The 17,576-nt window shown below is 45.0% G+C and overlaps 1 protein-coding gene across 2 annotated transcripts in view; it reads left to right on the top strand.

Moving 5' to 3' along the window:
- Positions 1–13,566, top strand: part of RBPMS2 (RNA binding protein, mRNA processing factor 2) — a 56,627-nt gene extending 43,061 nt beyond the window's left edge. Inside the window, exon 7 of one of the 2 annotated variants that reach the window (XM_049852560.1) lies at positions 13,206–13,566. In XM_049852560.1, the coding sequence (XP_049708517.1) occupies positions 13,206–13,358 (153 nt within the window). In that variant the 3' untranslated portion in view covers positions 13,359–13,566. The remainder of the gene's footprint in view (positions 1–13,205) is intronic. The other variant, XM_049852562.1, reaches the window with a different exon arrangement.
- The last annotated feature ends 4,010 nt before the right edge of the window (positions 13,567–17,576 follow it).

The following is a 17,576-nucleotide window of genomic DNA, read 5'->3' as shown; positions in this document are numbered from 1 at the left end:
CCTTTTGGTTATGAGCCGATCGCTTGAACCACTGAGCCACCAGGGCTCCTTGGCCAGCAAAGAGTCAGGCACAAATGCTGGGTTACCTGAGCACCCTCCCCTCCCCCACATCAATCCTAGGTTTCTTCTGATGAACCAGAATTCAGCTTTCCTGGAGCACTGTAGAAGTCCTGGTGAGGCGGTTGTCTGAATCCACCGGATGCTCCTTGGAAACTCTGTGGGGCAGTTCTACTCTGTCCTATAGGGTCGCTACGAGCCAGAATTGACTCGACGGCAACGGGTTGTAGTACTGTAGAGGTCCCTGGGTGCACTTCACTACTAACCGAAAGGCTGGTGATGCCCCAAAAGAAAGTCTACCTTAAAGATTATTGTCCTCGGCTTGATTTTGACTCATAGAGACCCCGTGAATGCAGAGTAGAACTGCTCCGTAGGACTTTCAAGGCTGTGACTTTTCAGAAGCAGATCGCCAGACCTTTCTTTTGCAGCACAGCCAACCTTTCGGTTACTTGTTGAACGCTTGATGATTTGTGCCACCCAGGGACTCCCCTGTAAATATTACAGTCAAGAAAACCCTGTGAAGCTCAGTTCTGTTTTTTGACTGGTAGCAATGTAGCCGCAATGCCTTCAGAGACCACCAGGGGGCAGGGTCGGGATGTAGAAAATGATGGGTTTGGGCTGGGGAAGGAAGGGAGGTTGTGATAACCTCTGACTAGGATTGTGGATCTCAGTCCTGAATCCAGTCTGGAGGTTCAGGGAGGCAGGGTGGTCACTCCCTGAGGGTGCCGTGGGTCCTGGTCCTTGCCACACCTCTCGAATGAGTCCTCATCTTGGATCATGGGAGTAACCTGTCTGGACTTCCTCCTGTGCCGCCCAGCACCACCCAGTAGTCACTGATGTCAGATTGATCAACCCCAAACCTCACTTTCCACAGATCTTTTCAAGAGCTTTCAGTGGCTTCTCATTATGTGTTAGGTTGTTTTTAGGTGCCGTGGGGTTGATTTTCAACTCATATCGACCCCGTAGGGCAGAGTAGAACTGCCCCATACAGTTTCCAAGGAGCCCCTGGTGGATTCAAACTGCCAACCTTTTGGTTAGCAGCCATAGCACTTAACCACTACGCCACCAGGGCTTTTCCCATAAAGATTACAGCCTCAGAAACCCTATGGGGGCAGTTCTACTCTGTCCTATAGGGTCGCTATGAGTCTGAATCGATTCAACGGCAATGGTTTAAAATTTTTTTGGTTAATCTCTACGGGAGCAGATTGCCAGATCTTTTCTCCTGCTGAGCTGCTAGGTGGGTTCAAACTGCCAATCTTTCAGTTGGCAGCCAAGCACTTAACTGTTGGGCCACCAGGCTCCTCCTCATTCCATATAGCTGGGCTCTCCAGCTTTTCAGAAGTGGGGCCTCAAGAAGCTGATCCTATGTGACAGGGAGCGGGGCAGGAGAAGCTTTCACTCCTACAATCTCAACAGATCCTCACCACATTAAAGTGGAACCATACGAGCCCAACCCATTGCCGTGGAGTCGATTCTGACTCATAGCGACCCTATAGGACAGAGTAGAACTGCCCCATAGAGTTTCCAAGGACTGCCTGGCAGATTTCAACTGCCGACCTTTTGGTTAGCAGTCGTAGGACTTAACCACTATGTCACCAGGGCAAGTTTTGTTATTCCAGTTTTATAGACGAGGAGATTGAAGCACACAGAGAAAAGTGATCAGCTCAATCATCAAACAGAACTCAAATATTTTCTTAACGTCCTTGCTACATAGGTTGGGGGATATAAAAACTCGACAATATGGTTCCCATCCTCAAAGAGCCTACGACTTGTTAGGAAAATATGATACCAAAATAAGACAAAACCAGAAAAGCCACAAGCCATTTGCTGTCCAGTAGATTCCAACTCATGGCGACCCCATGCGTGACAGAGCAGAACTGTGTTCTGTAAGATTTTCAATGACAGAATTTTGGGAAGTAGATCACCTGGCCTTTCTTTGAGGTGCTTCTGGGTGGACTCAAATGTCCAAACTTTTTTTAAAATTGTACTTTAGATGAAGGTTCATAGAGCAAATTAGTTTTTCATTAAACAATTAATACACACATTGTTTTATGACATTGGTTGCCAACCCCACAACACGTCAACACTCTTCCCTTCTTGACCTTGGGTTCCCAATTACCAGCTTTCCTGTTCCCTCCTGATTTCTCCTCCGTGCTCCTGGGCTGGTGTCTCCATTTAGTCTCATTTCGTTTTATGGGCCTCTCTAATCTTTGGCTGAAGAGAGAACCTCAGGAATGACTTCAGTATTGAGCTATAAGGGTGTCCGGAGGCCATACTCTCGGGGTTTCTCCAGTCTGTGCCAGGCCAGTAAGTCTGGTTTTGTTTCGTGTGTGTTTGTGAGTTAGAATTTTCTCTATTTTTGGCTAGTAGCCAAATGCATCAACTGTTCGCACCACCCAAGAACCTCAGGAAAACGTGAGACACATATATAAAAATTTACTGTCAATGGCTTCCAAAATGAATAGCACAGGTAATAATGACAGCAGGAACACCAGAGAGAGGTCTCTGCAAGTCAGAGGGGTCAGAGAAGGCTTCACAAAAAGCAGTTGTCTTCAGACAGAGGCATGTGTACCCCTAGAGGGCAAAAAGACTTGTCTGGGCGGGGGGAGGGTGGGAATGGCTAGACTCCCAGAGCCTCATCTTCAGTAAGTCCTGGTTCTGGGCTGGAGAATGCCTCTCCTCCCTCATCTTCACAGTCCCGTGCTGTCCACTTTACAAAAGAAAATTGTAAGCACCAGCGCTGCTCATCCATCCTCTTGGTTCTCCTCCCTTCCAAGTACTTTCCCACTTTTAGCGGTTAGGTCTGGTCATGTGACTTTCTTGGCCTCTGAAATATGAGTGAAGTCTGTCGCTTCTGGGTAGAAGCATGAAAGGCCGGTGCATGGTTTTTGTTACCTTCTCTCTGCCGAGGTGACATTCCAGATGGTGGAGCCTGGGTCCCTGAGTGACCGTGGTATGAATCAGAGCCAGCAGCTTACCTGAGACGGACATGGAGCATAAGTGGGGGTGGGAGGAAAGAGCCTTTGCTGTTTTAAACAACCGAGATTTTGAGATTGTTTGTTTCTATAACAACTGTTAACTGTTAACGAGCTCGGCTGTAACCCAAAAGGTTGGAAGTTTGAGTACACCCAGAGTGCCTTAGATCTACTTCCAAAAAATCAGCTATTGAAAATCTTATGTAGAACAGTTCTTCTCTGACACATGAGTCACATTATATTAGGATAAAATTACTTAGGAGAAGTGGAAGGGAAATGTGAGTTTAAGAAGAAAAAACAATGATGTAAAATTTCCTATGTTAAACAAGAGCTTTGCATGTGGTATCAGATGGTGGGTGCCCAATCACTGTGGTATTTAGATTCCAATGGGTACGTTTAATGTACATTTTATTTCAAAATGTCAGTATTTCTATACACCGGAAATCATATCCTTTGCAACTCTTTAAACCTGGTGGAAAAAATTTCAATCAAGTTTTTCAATTTCAAAGAAATACATAGTTTTTAAAAACCAGCTATAATGAGGGGTACATAACGTAAACAATTTTGAGAGTGCCCATGAACAAAATCATTTAAAGATGACCACTTTGAAGAGGAATAGTATTGCATTCATTGTCAAAAAACAACATTTCAAGATTTATCCTGAAGTACAATGCTGTCAGTGATAGGATAATATTCATACACCTACAAGGAAGACCAATTAATAAGACTATTATTCAAATTTATGAACCAACCATTAATGCCAAAGATGAAGACATTGAAGATTTTCACCAGCTTCTGCAGTCTGAAGGAATTGATCAAACATGCAATCAAGATGCATTGATAATTACTAGTGATTGGAGTGAGAAAGTTGGAAACAAAGAAGGATTGGTAGTTGGAAAATATGCCCTTGGTGATAGAAATGATGGTGGAGATTGCATAATAGAATTTTGTAAGACCAAAGACTTATTCATTTCAAATAAATTTTTCAACAACATAAATGGCAACTGTACACCTGGACCTCACCAGACGGGAAACATAAGAATCAAATCGACTGCATTTGTGGAAAGAGACCATGGAAAAGCTCAATATCATCAGTCAGAACAAGGCGAGGGGCTGACTGCGGAACAGACCATCAGTTGCTCATATGCAAGTTCAAGTTGAAGCTGAAGAAAATTAAAATAAGTCCATGAAAACCCAAAAAAACAACCTTCAGTATATATCAACTGGATTTGGAGACCATCTCAAGAATAGATTTGATTCATTGAACACTAATGACCGGAGACCAGACGGGTTGTGGGATGACATCAAGGACATTGACACTAAGAAAGCAAAAGGTCATTAAAAAGACAGGAAAGAAAGAAAAGACCAAAATGGATGTCAGAAGAGACTCTGAACTGAAACTTGCTCTTGAATGTCAAGTAGCTAAAATGAATGGAAGAAATGATGAAGGAAAACAGCTGAACAGAAGGTCTCAAAGGGTGGCTTGAGTAAATAAAGTATTATAAGGAATGTACAAAGACCTGAAGTTAGAAAACCAAAAGGAAAGAACATGCTGGACATTTCTCAAGCTGAAAGAACTGAAGAAAAAAGTCATGTCTCGAGTTGCAATTTTGAAGAATTCTATGGGCAAAATATTGAATTACACAGGAAGCATCAAAAGCAGATGGAAGGACTATGCAGTCACTGTACCAAAAAGAATTGACCGATATTCAACCATTTCAGGAGGTGGCATTATAATCAAGAACCAATGGTACTGAAGGAAAAAGCCCAAGCTGCCCTGAAGGAATTGACGGAAAACAAGGCTCCAGGAATTGATGGAATACCAACTGAGATGTTTTAACAAAGGCATGTAGCGCTGGAGGTGCTCACTCATCTATGCCAAGAAATTTGAAAGAGAGCTACGTGGCTGATCGATTAGAAGAGATCCATATTTGTGCCCATTCCAAAGAAAGGTGATCCAACAGAATGTGGAATTTATAAAACAAGATCATTAATATGACACACAAGTAAATTTTGCTGAAGATCATTCAAAAGGGGTTGCAGCAGTATATCAACAGGGAACTGCCAGAAATTCAAGCCGGATTCAGAAGAGGATGTAGAATGAGGGATAGCACTGCTGATGTCACATAGATCTTGCCTGAAAGCAGAGAATACCAGAAAGATGTTTACCTGTGTTTTATTGACTATGCAAAGGCATTCCACTATGTGGCTCACAGCAAATTATGGATAACATTGTAAAGAATGGGAATTCCAGAATATTTAATTGTGTTCATGAGGAACCGGTACATATACCAAGAGGTTGTCATCTAAACAGAGTGAGTGGATAAAGCATGGTTTAAAATGAAGAAAGGTATGCACCAGGGTTACATCCTTTCACCATACTTATTCAGTCTGTATGCTGAGCAAATAATCTGAGAAGCTGAACCGTATGAAGAAGAACGTGGCATCAGGATTGGTGGAAGACATTAACAACCTGCGTTATGCAGATGAGGAAATCCTGGTGGCGTAGTGGTTAAGTGCTATGGCTGCTAACCAAAAGGTTGGCAGTTTGAATTCGCCAGGTGCTCCGTGGAAACTCTATAGGGCAGTTCTACTCTGTCCTATAGGATCACTATGAGTCGGAATCGACTCAACAGCACTGGGTTGGGTCTTTTTCTTTTTTTTTTATGCAGATGACACAAGTTTGTTTGCTGAAAGCGAAGAGGACTTGAAGCACTTACTGATGAAGATCAAAGACCGCAGCCTTCAGTATGGATTATACCTCAACATAAAGAAAACAGAAATCCTCACAACTGGCCCAATAAGCAGCATCCTGACAAATGGAGAAAACATTGACGTTGTCAAGGATTTAATTTTCCTTGGATCCACAATCAACGCCCATGGAAACAGCAGTCAGGAAATCAAAAGACATATTGCATTGGGCAAATCTGCTGCAAAAGACCTCTTTAAGTTAAAAAGCAAAGATGTCACTTTGAGGACTAAAGTGTGCCTGACCCAAGCCACGATATTTTCAATCACCTCATATGCATGTGAAAGCTGTACTATGAATAAGAAAGACAGAAGAATTGATGTCTTTGAATTATAGTTTGGTGAAGAATATTGAATGTATACTGTGGACTGTCCAGAAGAGCGAACAAGTCTGTCTTGGAAGAAATATAGCCAGAGTGCTCCTTGGAAGCGAGGATGGCAAGACTTCATCTCACATATTTTGGACATGTTATCAGGAGGGACCAGTCCCTGGAGAAGGACATCATGCTTGGTAAAGTAGAGGGTCAGAGAAAAAGAGAAAACCCTCAGTGAGATGGATTGACATAGTGGCTGCAACAATGGCCTCAAGCATAGCAAGGATTTTGAGGATGGTGCAGGTATGTTCTGTGGTACGTACGGTCGCTATGAGTCGGAACTGACTTGACAGCACCTAACAACAACACTTTGAGGGATGGGCTGGATTTGGCTTGGTAGGGAAGAAGGAGAAAGGCATTCTGGGTAGGAGGAAGAGAGAGAGAACAACTACGGAGGGAGAGATAGGGCATGTTTAGAGAGTGGCAAGATGAATTAGTTCATGGAGGTGAATAATCTGAGATAAACCAGAAAGGTAAATTGGGTTCAGAGTAACAGGTACTAGGCTAAAGCATTTCTGCCTATTATTGAATTTAATTATGTAAGTTATGCATACATTATTATATAATTTTAATTACGTAAGGAAAAAATGAAGCTTTATGGATAGGCCAGGGACCTTCACCTCCATTTCTGATCCCTTCTTCCCTCCCCAGAGGGGACCTTTGTGTTCAGTTTGGTGTAAGTTCCTTCAGAAGCGCTCCCATGTCTCCGCGTGCCCGTATTGTAGTCTCAGCGTGAGAGAACACACAGGCCAAGGAGTTTCGACTTTGTCACTGGGTCATTAGCAATCTGGGGCTGGGAAGATGAGCTGAGGATTGCGACAAGATTGCGATTACGCCTTCAATTGAAATTTCTCACTGAAAAATGAGAGTTGTGATTTGGGGCTGAGAGAAGGAGTGTGGGCTAGCTTTCAAACAGGCCTATGCCAACTGAAGGCAGAGGGAGAGTGCAGAAAAGGTGGTGGGAGGACACCAGAAGCCATTTTTGTTTGCTTACAGATATGTCTTTGTTGTTGCTGTTAGCTGCCATCGAGTTGGCCCCTGACACATGGCGACCCCGTGCACAAGGTAATGAAATGCTGCCTGGTCCTGCGCCATCCTTATGATCGCTTACGGAGCAGATCATTTGATCCGTGGGTTTTCATTGGCTGATTTTCAGAAGTAGATCACCAGGCCTTTCTTCCTAGTCCGTCTTTGTCCGAAAGCTCTGCTGAAACCTGTTCAACATCACAGCAACATGCAAGCCTTCACTGACAGATGGGTGGCTGCTGCACATGAGATGCATTGGCCAGGAACCAAATCCAGGCCTCCTGCATGGAAGAGGGGAATTCTACCACTGACCCGTCAATGCCTTACAGATATGTCTGGCTGGGTAGAAATTATTTAAAGAACTTCTTGATCTCTTTTGTGCCCACACTTCTGACAGACAGGGACACAGAAGGCTATTGAATAATCATGCAAAGGTGATGAGCAACAGCAATGGCTACTCAACCTCAGTGTTGGGGGCAGTGGAGAGCGATGGGGACAGTGACAAATGGACAGCCCCAGCGCTTTCTAAAGGGGGCCATCATTCCTTAGTCCAACCAACTGCTGTCATGGGTGAATATGGGATCAATGTTAGCCAGATCTTCTGACTGTTCAAGACAGTGGAGAAATTGGGATTTTTTTTTGTGTGAAATGTCTCAATTCTAAATGTTGGCTCAAGAAATTTCTTAAGCACTGTGCTGGCCAAACACAGAATGCTTGCATACTGTATTTGGCCTGTGGACTGCTAGTTTGTGATCTCTGCTTTAGGGCTTCTTGCCTGAAGGCAGAGCACTGGACCTTCCTGTAATCTCTTGGCATTTTGGCTCTAAGAGCTGTATGAATGTGAAGGATTGTGGGCTTCTTAGGGCAATGCTGTGGGAATGGTTGACTTCACGCCCTTCCGCTTTCCAACATCCAGCTAGTAAAAGAGCTCCGCCAGGAAGCTGGGAACTTAGCAGAAGGTTCCAGAAGCATCCCCATAAATCCAGGGAAGTCAGCCAGCGAAGCCAAGACCCCTCTAGAGACTTGGTCTTCTCTCCCGGCACTGTGGCCGGTTCTTATGTCTCTCCCAGGGCAGAGCCCAGTGGGAACATAGACTGCTTACTGTTCCTCAAAGGGCTTTGTCCTGTGACTCAAGCCAAACAAGGCACTCAGACACAAATAAAAAAACACACACACACAGTCCCAGACACTTCCGAGACCTTTTCCCACGCAGTCCCAGGGCAGCCGGAAAGGCAGCCAGTCATGGGAATGAACCCGAGCCCCCCTCCCCCAGTGGAAGCTTCACCCTGCTCCATTTAATCCTGACCATGCCATCCCCTGACCTTCTCCACCCCCTTACTGCTTCCAGAGAAGGAAATGGCTGAACAATGCAGCAGATCCCAGAACAGGCACAGAGCCCAGGGCCCAGGACTGGTCCTTGGAAGCTATGGGCTCTGACCCCTGGCTGCCCTACTCCTACCACACACCCCTCCCTCCCAGTCGGCTTGCCCAGCGCTACACTTTGGCTTCCCCAAAGACTGGCTTTCTTCAGACCTTCCTCCCTATCTTCTCTCCACCCTTGTGGAACTTCAGATGGCTGATGACATTTTCCTGTTTTCCTATGTTCTCCCCACTCCCAACTTCCCTCCTTCCTTTCTCATCCACATTCCCACACCCCATTTGGGTATAGTTTCCAGTCTGAAGGGACAAAGCTAGGTTTTGATGGGGATTTGGGCCAGTGGAGGCAGATGGGAAGAGTCATTTTTTCCTAAGGTTTTCTCCAGAGGTCAGGCAAAGTAGGTCCTGAGAGGGGAGACAGTGTTGGGATGAGAGCACCAGAGCCCTCAGGTCCCATTGTCTGTTTCTGACAGAGCCATCTCGGCAGGAGGGGAGAGAGGTCTCACAGACCTGTGGGGCCATTCTCTGAGGAACAGAAAGGAATCTCCAACCATTTCCAGCTTCCTGGGGCTGGAATTTGGTGGGAACCACGACTTCTGTTCTTCCTGCTGATTTAAAATAATGTTCTGCCTGGGACCGGAACCCTATGCCCCAGGCAGTACTACCCCTTGCTCATTTTCAATTCTAGTGTTTTCAACATCCCCACCTCCACCAGGCACTTCCTGCCCTGTGAGCCAAGGGGCAGGGTTCCTCGCAAATCTCTTACCACCTCTAAAAGCCAGTCTTTCATGGATTCTGACTCAGGGAATTGGTAGTGGGATAGAAGATAGATCACATGAGGTGGGTCACTGAACTGGGTAAGTGACAACAGACAGCCGACATGCCCTTCTCCTGAACCATCCAATGTGGTTCCAGGACATGGGTGAGCTGAGTCCTGAATCTCAGTCTCTTTTCCCTGGTGTTTGATTTTATCCCTTAAGTGATTTGTGCCCATTTGTGGCTCGACCATATACAAATGGTTGCTTGGAAACTTAGAGTCTTTAGAGCTGGAAGCCCTAAAGATCCACTCCTAACCTCACAGGCACAGAGAGCTCACTTGCATTGCCAAGATAACAACCAGTAAAAGGGAGTACTGGGAGTCTCAGGTTTGCTGGCTGTTAGGCAATGTCTTTCTAGAATACTCTACAGTTGTCAAAGGCAGCTCTGGCATAACGCTGGGAGGAAACAGAGGAAAAATGCCAGTCTCTTGGTATCCTGATCTTCTTACTTGGACACTTCATAACCTTTATTTTATCTCCTTGTTCAGTGCCTCAGGCTTTATTTTCACCTTGAAAAAGTGGCATTTGAACAATCTCTGTCCTTAGGAGGAGCCCTGGTGGTGCAGTGGTTAAGAGCTCAGCTGATAACCAAACGGTCAGCAGTGTGAATCCATCAGCTGCTCCTTAGAAACCCTATGGGGCAGTTCTACTCTGTCCTATATGGTTGCTGTGAGTCAGAATCCCTCGATGGCAAAGGGTTTGGGGTTTTTTTTGGCTGTTCTTAGGAAGTCAAAGAAACTGATGCTAATTTTTCTAAACTCCTCCAGAACTCACAGGCTGGGCAACTGACTTTCACACTAGTTATGTTGTCTTCATTTGCTTTCTAGTTGTTTCATACATGTAAATCACATCTTCCAACTACACTGCAAGATTCATGCTTCAAAAAATGATTAACTGAGTGCCTACTGTGGGCCAGGCTCTTTGCTTCTTGCGCTCGTGGAGTTTCAGTCTAATGGGTGGGACCCAATGAAACGACTAACTAAATAATCACAGATGTGATAGTTGCTATAAAGGAATCACACAGGCACAATGACACTCTCAACCTATGGAAGGGCTGAGGAGACAGCATTTAAGGCGAGCTCAAGGATGAGAAACCAGACCTGGGAAGGTCTGGGGGCAAGCATGGTCCAGGTCACGGGAAAAGCAGGAATAAATGCCCTGAGGCAAAAAGAAGCTTGCCCATGTTTGAGGCCCTGAAAAGGAGCCAGAGTCACTCCAGGAAGGAGAGGGACCTGGGATGCAGTGGGAGGGAGGGAAAGCTTGGATCCTGTGGGGTCTCATGTGCCAAAGTGGGGAATTTGGATTTGATTGCAAGTGAGATAGGAAGCCATTAGAGGATTTAAAGTACAAGAATGACACAGTTTATATATTAAAATATTATGCTGGCTGTTTTGAAGGTGAACAGCTCAGAAGAGGGCAAGAAAGGAGGCAAGGAGACCATTAGGAGGCTACAGAAATCTAAGCAAGAGGATGTGGTGGATTGGACTAGGGTGGTGGAGATGGAGAATGAACATCAATTTTGGAGACAAAAATGACTGGACTTGTTACGATGAGCTGGATGAGAAGAGGAGATGAGAGAAAGAGAGGGAATAAGAATGACACTGAGTTCCTGCCCGAGTGACCAGGTGATGATGGTGCTGTTTAAGGAGCTGGACAAGCCTGGGAGAGCGCCAGGTGTTTTTGGAGGGCAGCTGGGCATGTGAGGCTGAAGCTATTCAGTGGAGATGCCAGACTGACCTTTGGGTATATGTCTATAAAGGAAGAGTCTAGACTAGTAACAAAAATGATATATTTTTTCATTATATAATGATGAAATGAATTTATATAATTCAGACTACAGATGATATATTTAAATCTATAGGAATGAATGAGATCATCTAGGGATACTCAGAAGCGAAGAGGCTCCAGGACGGGGTCCTGGGGAACTCTGATGTTTAGAGGTCAGGTAGAGTTGGTGAGGAGTCCCTGGGTGGTAGAAATGGCTAAGCTCTCTCTTACTAACCTGAAGGTTGACAGTTTGAATCCACTCAGAGACACCTTGGAAGAAAGGTCTGGTGATCTACTTCTGAAAGATCACAGCCATTAAAAACCCTATGGAACACCACAGTTCTGCTCTGAAACACATGGGGACGCTGTGAGTTGGAATTGATTCAATGGCAACTTTTTCTTTTGCCTTTGAGTCAATTTTTTTTTTTAATTTTATTGTGCTTTAGGTGAAAGTTTACAGCCCAAAATCAGTCTCTCATTAAAAAATGTATACCCAAATTGTTTTGTGACATCGGTTGCAATCCCCTCAATGTGTCAGTACTCTCCCCCTTTCCACCCCAGGCTCTCCATGTCCATTCATCCAGTTTTCCTGTCCTTTCCTGCCTCCTCGGCTTGCCTTTGGGCAGCAGTTGCCCATTTGGTCACGTATACTTGATTGACCTAAGAAGCATGTTCCTCACGTGTGTTATTGTTTGTTTTATAGGACTGTCTGATCTTTGGCTGAAAAGTGGGCTTAGGGAGCGGCTTCAGTTTTGAGTTAGCAGGGTGTCTGGCGGCCATAGTCTCTGTCAGACCAATCTCTGGGGGCCATAGTCCCCTCCAGGCTCTGTCAGACCAGTAAGTTTGGTATTTTTTTGTGAATTTGAATTTCATTCTACATTTATCTCCCACTCTGTTCAGGATACTCTATTGTGATTCCCATCAGAGCGGTGGGTGGTGGTGGTGGTAGCCAGGCACCATCTAGTTCTCCTGGGCTCAGGCTGGTAGAGGCTGTGGTTCATGTAGTCTCTTAGTCTTTTGGGCTAATGTTTTCCTTGTGTCTTTTGTTTTCTTCGTTCTCCTTTGCTTGGGACAGGATGGAACCAATAGATGTATTTTAGATGGCTGCTTGCAAGGTTTTAAGACTCCAGATGGTACTCACCAAAGTAGGATATAGAACATTTTCTTTATGAACTATGTTATGCCAATTGAGCTCAATGTTTCCTGAGACCATTGTCCCCAGCCCTCAGCCCCAGCAACTTGGTCCCTCAAGGTGTTCGAATGTGTCTAGGAAGCTTCTATGACTTTACCTTGGTCAGGTTGTGCTGACTTCCTCTATATTGTATATTGTCTTTCCCTTCACCAAAGTTAACACTTGTCTACTAACTAGCTAGTGATTTCCCCTCCCTGTCCCTCCTGTCCCCTGTAACCATCAAAGTTTGTTTTTTTCTGTGTGTAAACGGTTTCTAGAGTTTTTATAATAGTGGTCTCATACAAGATTTGTCCTTTTGTGTGTGATTGGTTTACTTTGCTCAGCACAATGCCCTCCAGATTCATCCATGTTGTGAGATGTTTTGAGGATTCATCATTGTTCTTTATTGTTGTGTAGTATTCCGTTGTGTGTGTGTACCATGATTTGTTTATCCATTCATCTATTGATGGGCACTTAAGTTGTTTCCATATTTTTGCTATTGTGAATAATGCTGCAATGAACATGGGTGTGCACATGTCTATTGGTGTGACGGCTCTTACTTCTCTAGGATATATTCCTGGGAGCGGGGTTGCTGGATCATATGGTATTTCTATCTTTTTAAGGAGGCGCCATATCATTTTCTATATTGTTTATACCATTTTACATTCCCATCAGCAGTGCATAAAAGTCCTAATTTCCCTGAAACCTCTTCAACATTTATTATTTTCTGTGTTTTTGATTCTTACCAGTAATCTCAGAATGAGATGGTATCTCACTGTAGTTTGATTTGCATTTCTCTAATGGCTAATGTTCGCAAGCATTTCCTCATGTGTCTGTTAGCTGCCTGAATGTCTCCTTTGGTGAATTTTTTTTTTTTTTTTTTAACTTTTAGGGTTGGCAAAGCTGGGAAGGACACAGAGAAGAAGTGACCAGAGAACTGCTCAGGAGAGCAGAAAGTCATAGAACAGAGGAGAGTGTCCCAGAAGAGAAAAAAAAAAAAAGAAGAGAAGGAGTGGTCAATTCTGTTAAACCTTCCCAAGGTTAATTAATAGGACAAGAAGCAGACTCTGGATTTGGCTGCTTAGAAACCAGAGGTGACTAGACACGAGCAGTCTGCAGAGAGGTGGAGATGGATCTCAGATTGGAGTTGTCTGAGATTTGTTGTTATTTTTTTTAATTGAAAAATTTATTGAGGCTGTTGTAGATTCACATCCAATTGTAAGAAACAATACAGAGAGATGCCTTATACACTTTTCCCAGTCTTCCCTGACAGTAATGTTTTGCAAAATTATAGCACAATATCACAACCAGGGTACTGACATTAATACTATCCATTGATCTTACCCAGATTTCCCTGGTTTTACTTGTACTCATTTGTGTGTATGTATGTTTAGTTCTATACAGTTTTATCACATGTCTAGGTTTATGTATCCAGCACCTAGTCAAAATACTGAATAAGGCCAGTACCACAAGGATCCCTGGTGTTGCCCTTATATAACCATACCTTCCCCTCTTTCCTACCTCCCTGATGCTGTGCTCACCAAATATGACAAATATTGGGGTGGAGAGAGAGGCAGTGACTCGAGAGCTACATGATGGGCAGCGATGACATCAACTAAGGTGGTATATCCAGGTGGCAAAGGTTCAAAGGAACAGAGGTTTTATAGGAGGGAGGGGAAGCATTGGTATAGAAATGGCAGAGGGGGTGGGGGAGAAATATACTTCCCCATTTCCTGTCCCCAAGGTATATGAGAAATAGCATTCGCCTAAGATGGCTGCTGTAAAAATGGCCTGGGCAGAATCTGACCTCTAACTTCACAAGGGGGAAGAAGAATCAAGACCAACATCAACAGCCCAAGGCTGATTCCTATGAGGTGGGGGTCAGATATGCCTCCTCTCTCAGGTATCTTTACCAGTTCTGATACCAACTGTTCCTCCCACAGCACTCTCTACTTCTCTGCTGGCTTGAATAATTCATGTGCAACAGCCAGACAGAACTCACAGACAATACTCAAGATTATGGGGTTTATTAAGCAAGTGAAAAGTTACAATTCAGGTTCAGGAATGCTCAGGATACAGTTCTTTTGGTTTTCAGAGCTGGCAAAACACAGTCCCTAGCTGTGCCACAGGCCTGCCTCTTTCTTGTCTTTAGCCTCTGCCCTGCTCAGGCAAGTGTTACAAAGCTCTTTTAGCCTTGAGGCACCCCACTCCATCAGTAAGCCTCGGCCCGAAGGTGTCAGCTTTCTTGCTCTATGGGCCAGGAAGCCCAATGTGCTGTCTCTTGCCGGTCTCCTGGTTCTGCTGCCTCTGCTGCCGCCATTTCTCTGCCACTGCTTCTCGCAGTCTCTGGTGTTACAGGTTTCTCTTTGTATCCTGGATCTAGGAGGTTCTCAGGGCAGGGATCCTGGGTCCAAAGGATATTCGCCACTCCTGGTTCTTCTTTTGTGCTTGTGGTGAGATCCTTCCTTCCTGCCTCTGGGATGGCTCATTTTAAGATTAGTGGGATGGCAAAACTCATCAAACCCCCCATTAGGGTTTCAAACACTTTATTTGCATGGCCCATCCCCACAAGGTAAACCTTGGTGGCGTAGTGGTTAAGAGCTACAACTGCTGCTAACCAAAAGGTTGGCAGTTCAAATCCACCAGGCACTCCTTGGAAACTCTATGGGACAGTTCAACTCTGTCCTATAGGGTCACTATGAATCGGAATCAACTCAATGGCAACAGGGTTTTTTTTTTTTTTTTTTATCCCCACAAGGGTGCCATGCGCCTTATTTATGTTATTAGTAAGGTATCCAATCCCCTTGTTGGGCCACAAGCACCTCATTTGAATAGTCCTCACCCAATCATTTGGTGGGAGTTACAAAGACTATGGCTAGAGGAGCCATAGTAAGTAATTCACCGCACTGCAGCTGCCAATGAAGCACTGTCCTTAGGTGATAGCCAGGTTTCAGGTAAGGCAAGGAGGTGAAGGCAGCATCCTGAGAAAAGGCTGAGGATATGAAGAGTGTGCTGATCATAGGTTGCAGAGGGCACAGTGGAAGGGCGTGGCTAAGGCAGGGAACTAGGGGCAGAGTTGGGCAGATTGCCAGTATGAGGACCAGGATGCAGATGATCCAGGTTGAGTGGGAGTTCAAACTGGAGGTGGTGCTTGAGGTAAACAGCGTGATGGGATATAGCATGCTGTTCAGTAGAACTTTTTGTGATGATGGAAATAGTCTATATCTGCACTGTCCAATACGGTAGCCATTAGCCACATATACGTATTAAGTACTTGTGGCTAGTGGGACAGAGGAACTGACTTTTAAATTTTATTTCATTTTAATTAATTCAAATTTAAATAGTCACATGTGGCTGCTGGCTATCATATTAGACAGCACAGGTTAGAGGAAGGTGGCTCCCAATTTTTGTGAATTTTTTACTTGCTGGCCAGGTGGCCTTCAGGGTGGCCACTCCTCTGAACAGCAAGCTGGGGCAGAGACCTTCAGACTTCTTCACAGTGTGAATCCAGACAAAACAGAGGATTAGGCAACCCAGGTCAAATCCTAACTCCACCACTTACTACCTTTGAATTAGATCAAGTAAATGAACTTGTCTGGTAGATATAGGCCCTCAATAAATATTAGCTAGCAGAATGAATCTCCCTGAGGTTTAATTCTTATCATCTGTAAAACTGAGGTGGACAGCAGTTCTGAAAATTTGTGCTTTAGCATGATGTTCAATTGGCACGGAAACCCTGGTAGCGTAGTGGTTAAGTACTCTGCTAACCAAAAGGGCAGCAGTTTGAATCCACGAGGTGCTCCTTGGAAACTCTATGAGTAGTTCTACTCTGTCCTATACACTGTGAGTCAGAATCGACTCGATGGCCATGGGCTTGGTTGGGTTTTATTACTGACACAATAAATTTTGCTGATCAAAAACTGTCATTCAGGCCAAAGGGTTATTTTTCCAGGGATGGGTTGGCAGAAATGAGCCATCCCAGCTCCCTTCGAGGGCCAGGAGAATTGTCCAGGTCTCTGGTACTATGAGATGAGGTGAATCAGGGCTGGGCTTAATTGTCCAATTCTGGTATATACTAATACAAGAACACACCTGGCTGAGCTTGGAAGAGTAGGTGGGGATGGCCAAGGATACAAGGTGGAAGATCTTAAAGTCAACCAGAGTATGGCACCAGCCTTGCCCAAATACCTAGTGGTAATGTGGGCAGTTCTGGTATCATTTACCATTTTAATTTTTGCTGGAAAAGCCTTAGTTTGGCAGCTCCAACCTTTCTTCTATCACTGCATCCCCATCATCTAAACATCAAAAACGCATTGTCTGTGAAGTAGAATAATTGTACTCTGCAATGGCTCTGACGTACGACATTAGTGATTTGAGGCTATTATGAACTGGGGATTGTAGTGACCTCTGAAAGTGATACACTTTCTGCAAAAAAAAAAAAAAAAAAAGCTGTCCCTAATTCCCTAAGCAGTTAGTTACTTTCTCCATGGCTGAGCACTTACCTTGTATTATGATGGCCTCTCTGTGTCTCTCCCTCTCACTAGATTGTGACATCTGAGGCAGGAGCCTTCCTGGTTTATTATTGAGTATTCCTGGGCTCTATCTAGCACAATGCCTGAAGCACAGAGTAAGCTGCTGCTCAGTAATTATTTGTTGAATGAATAAACGTGATTTGAGGTGACAGCAACTCGCTGTAATCTGAAGTATGACTTCTCTTGATTGCAATATGGGTTGGACTGTTGATAGCTGACAGCTTAGGTCATTGATCCGCATCGTGAGCTGAGGTAACTGACATTTGTGGGCCTTGGTTCAGATTGGGAATGTGCTAATATGTATGAAGCACACTTAGATTTCCGACTTTGTTTTAATAAAATATCCTCCCAGAGTCTACAAATGAATACATGGTCTTGCTGGGACCACGAAAACATGAAGTAGGGACGAAGACTACTCGGTCGAGTCAGTCCTCAGAAAACGCCCGCTGAACTACAACGCATCCTTCGGGACGGTCGCATCGCACGGCGACGGCCACAGCGACTGCCACAGGAGCCCCTGGTGTAGAAGCCCCCAAAGTCCGCTCTTCGCCCGAGTTTACCCCCTCCCCTCCCCCACCGCAACCGGACCCTGGTGCGCCTGCGCGGAGGTGGGGCGGTGCTTTGCCCTTTGTTGTGGGCCCCAGTTTCCCAGGACACCGCGCGGCGCTGGGGTGGGGCTATGCAGATGAGCACTCGGGGGCGGGGCGGTTGCGGCGGCGTCGGCGGCGGCC

Source organism: Elephas maximus, chromosome 13 (assembly GCF_024166365.1).
Source record: "Elephas maximus indicus isolate mEleMax1 chromosome 13, mEleMax1 primary haplotype, whole genome shotgun sequence".
Lineage (NCBI taxonomy): Eukaryota > Metazoa > Chordata > Mammalia > Proboscidea > Elephantidae > Elephas > Elephas maximus.
The sequence above is the reverse complement of the archived record's forward strand: the minus strand, read 5'-3'. Positions and strand labels throughout refer to the sequence as shown.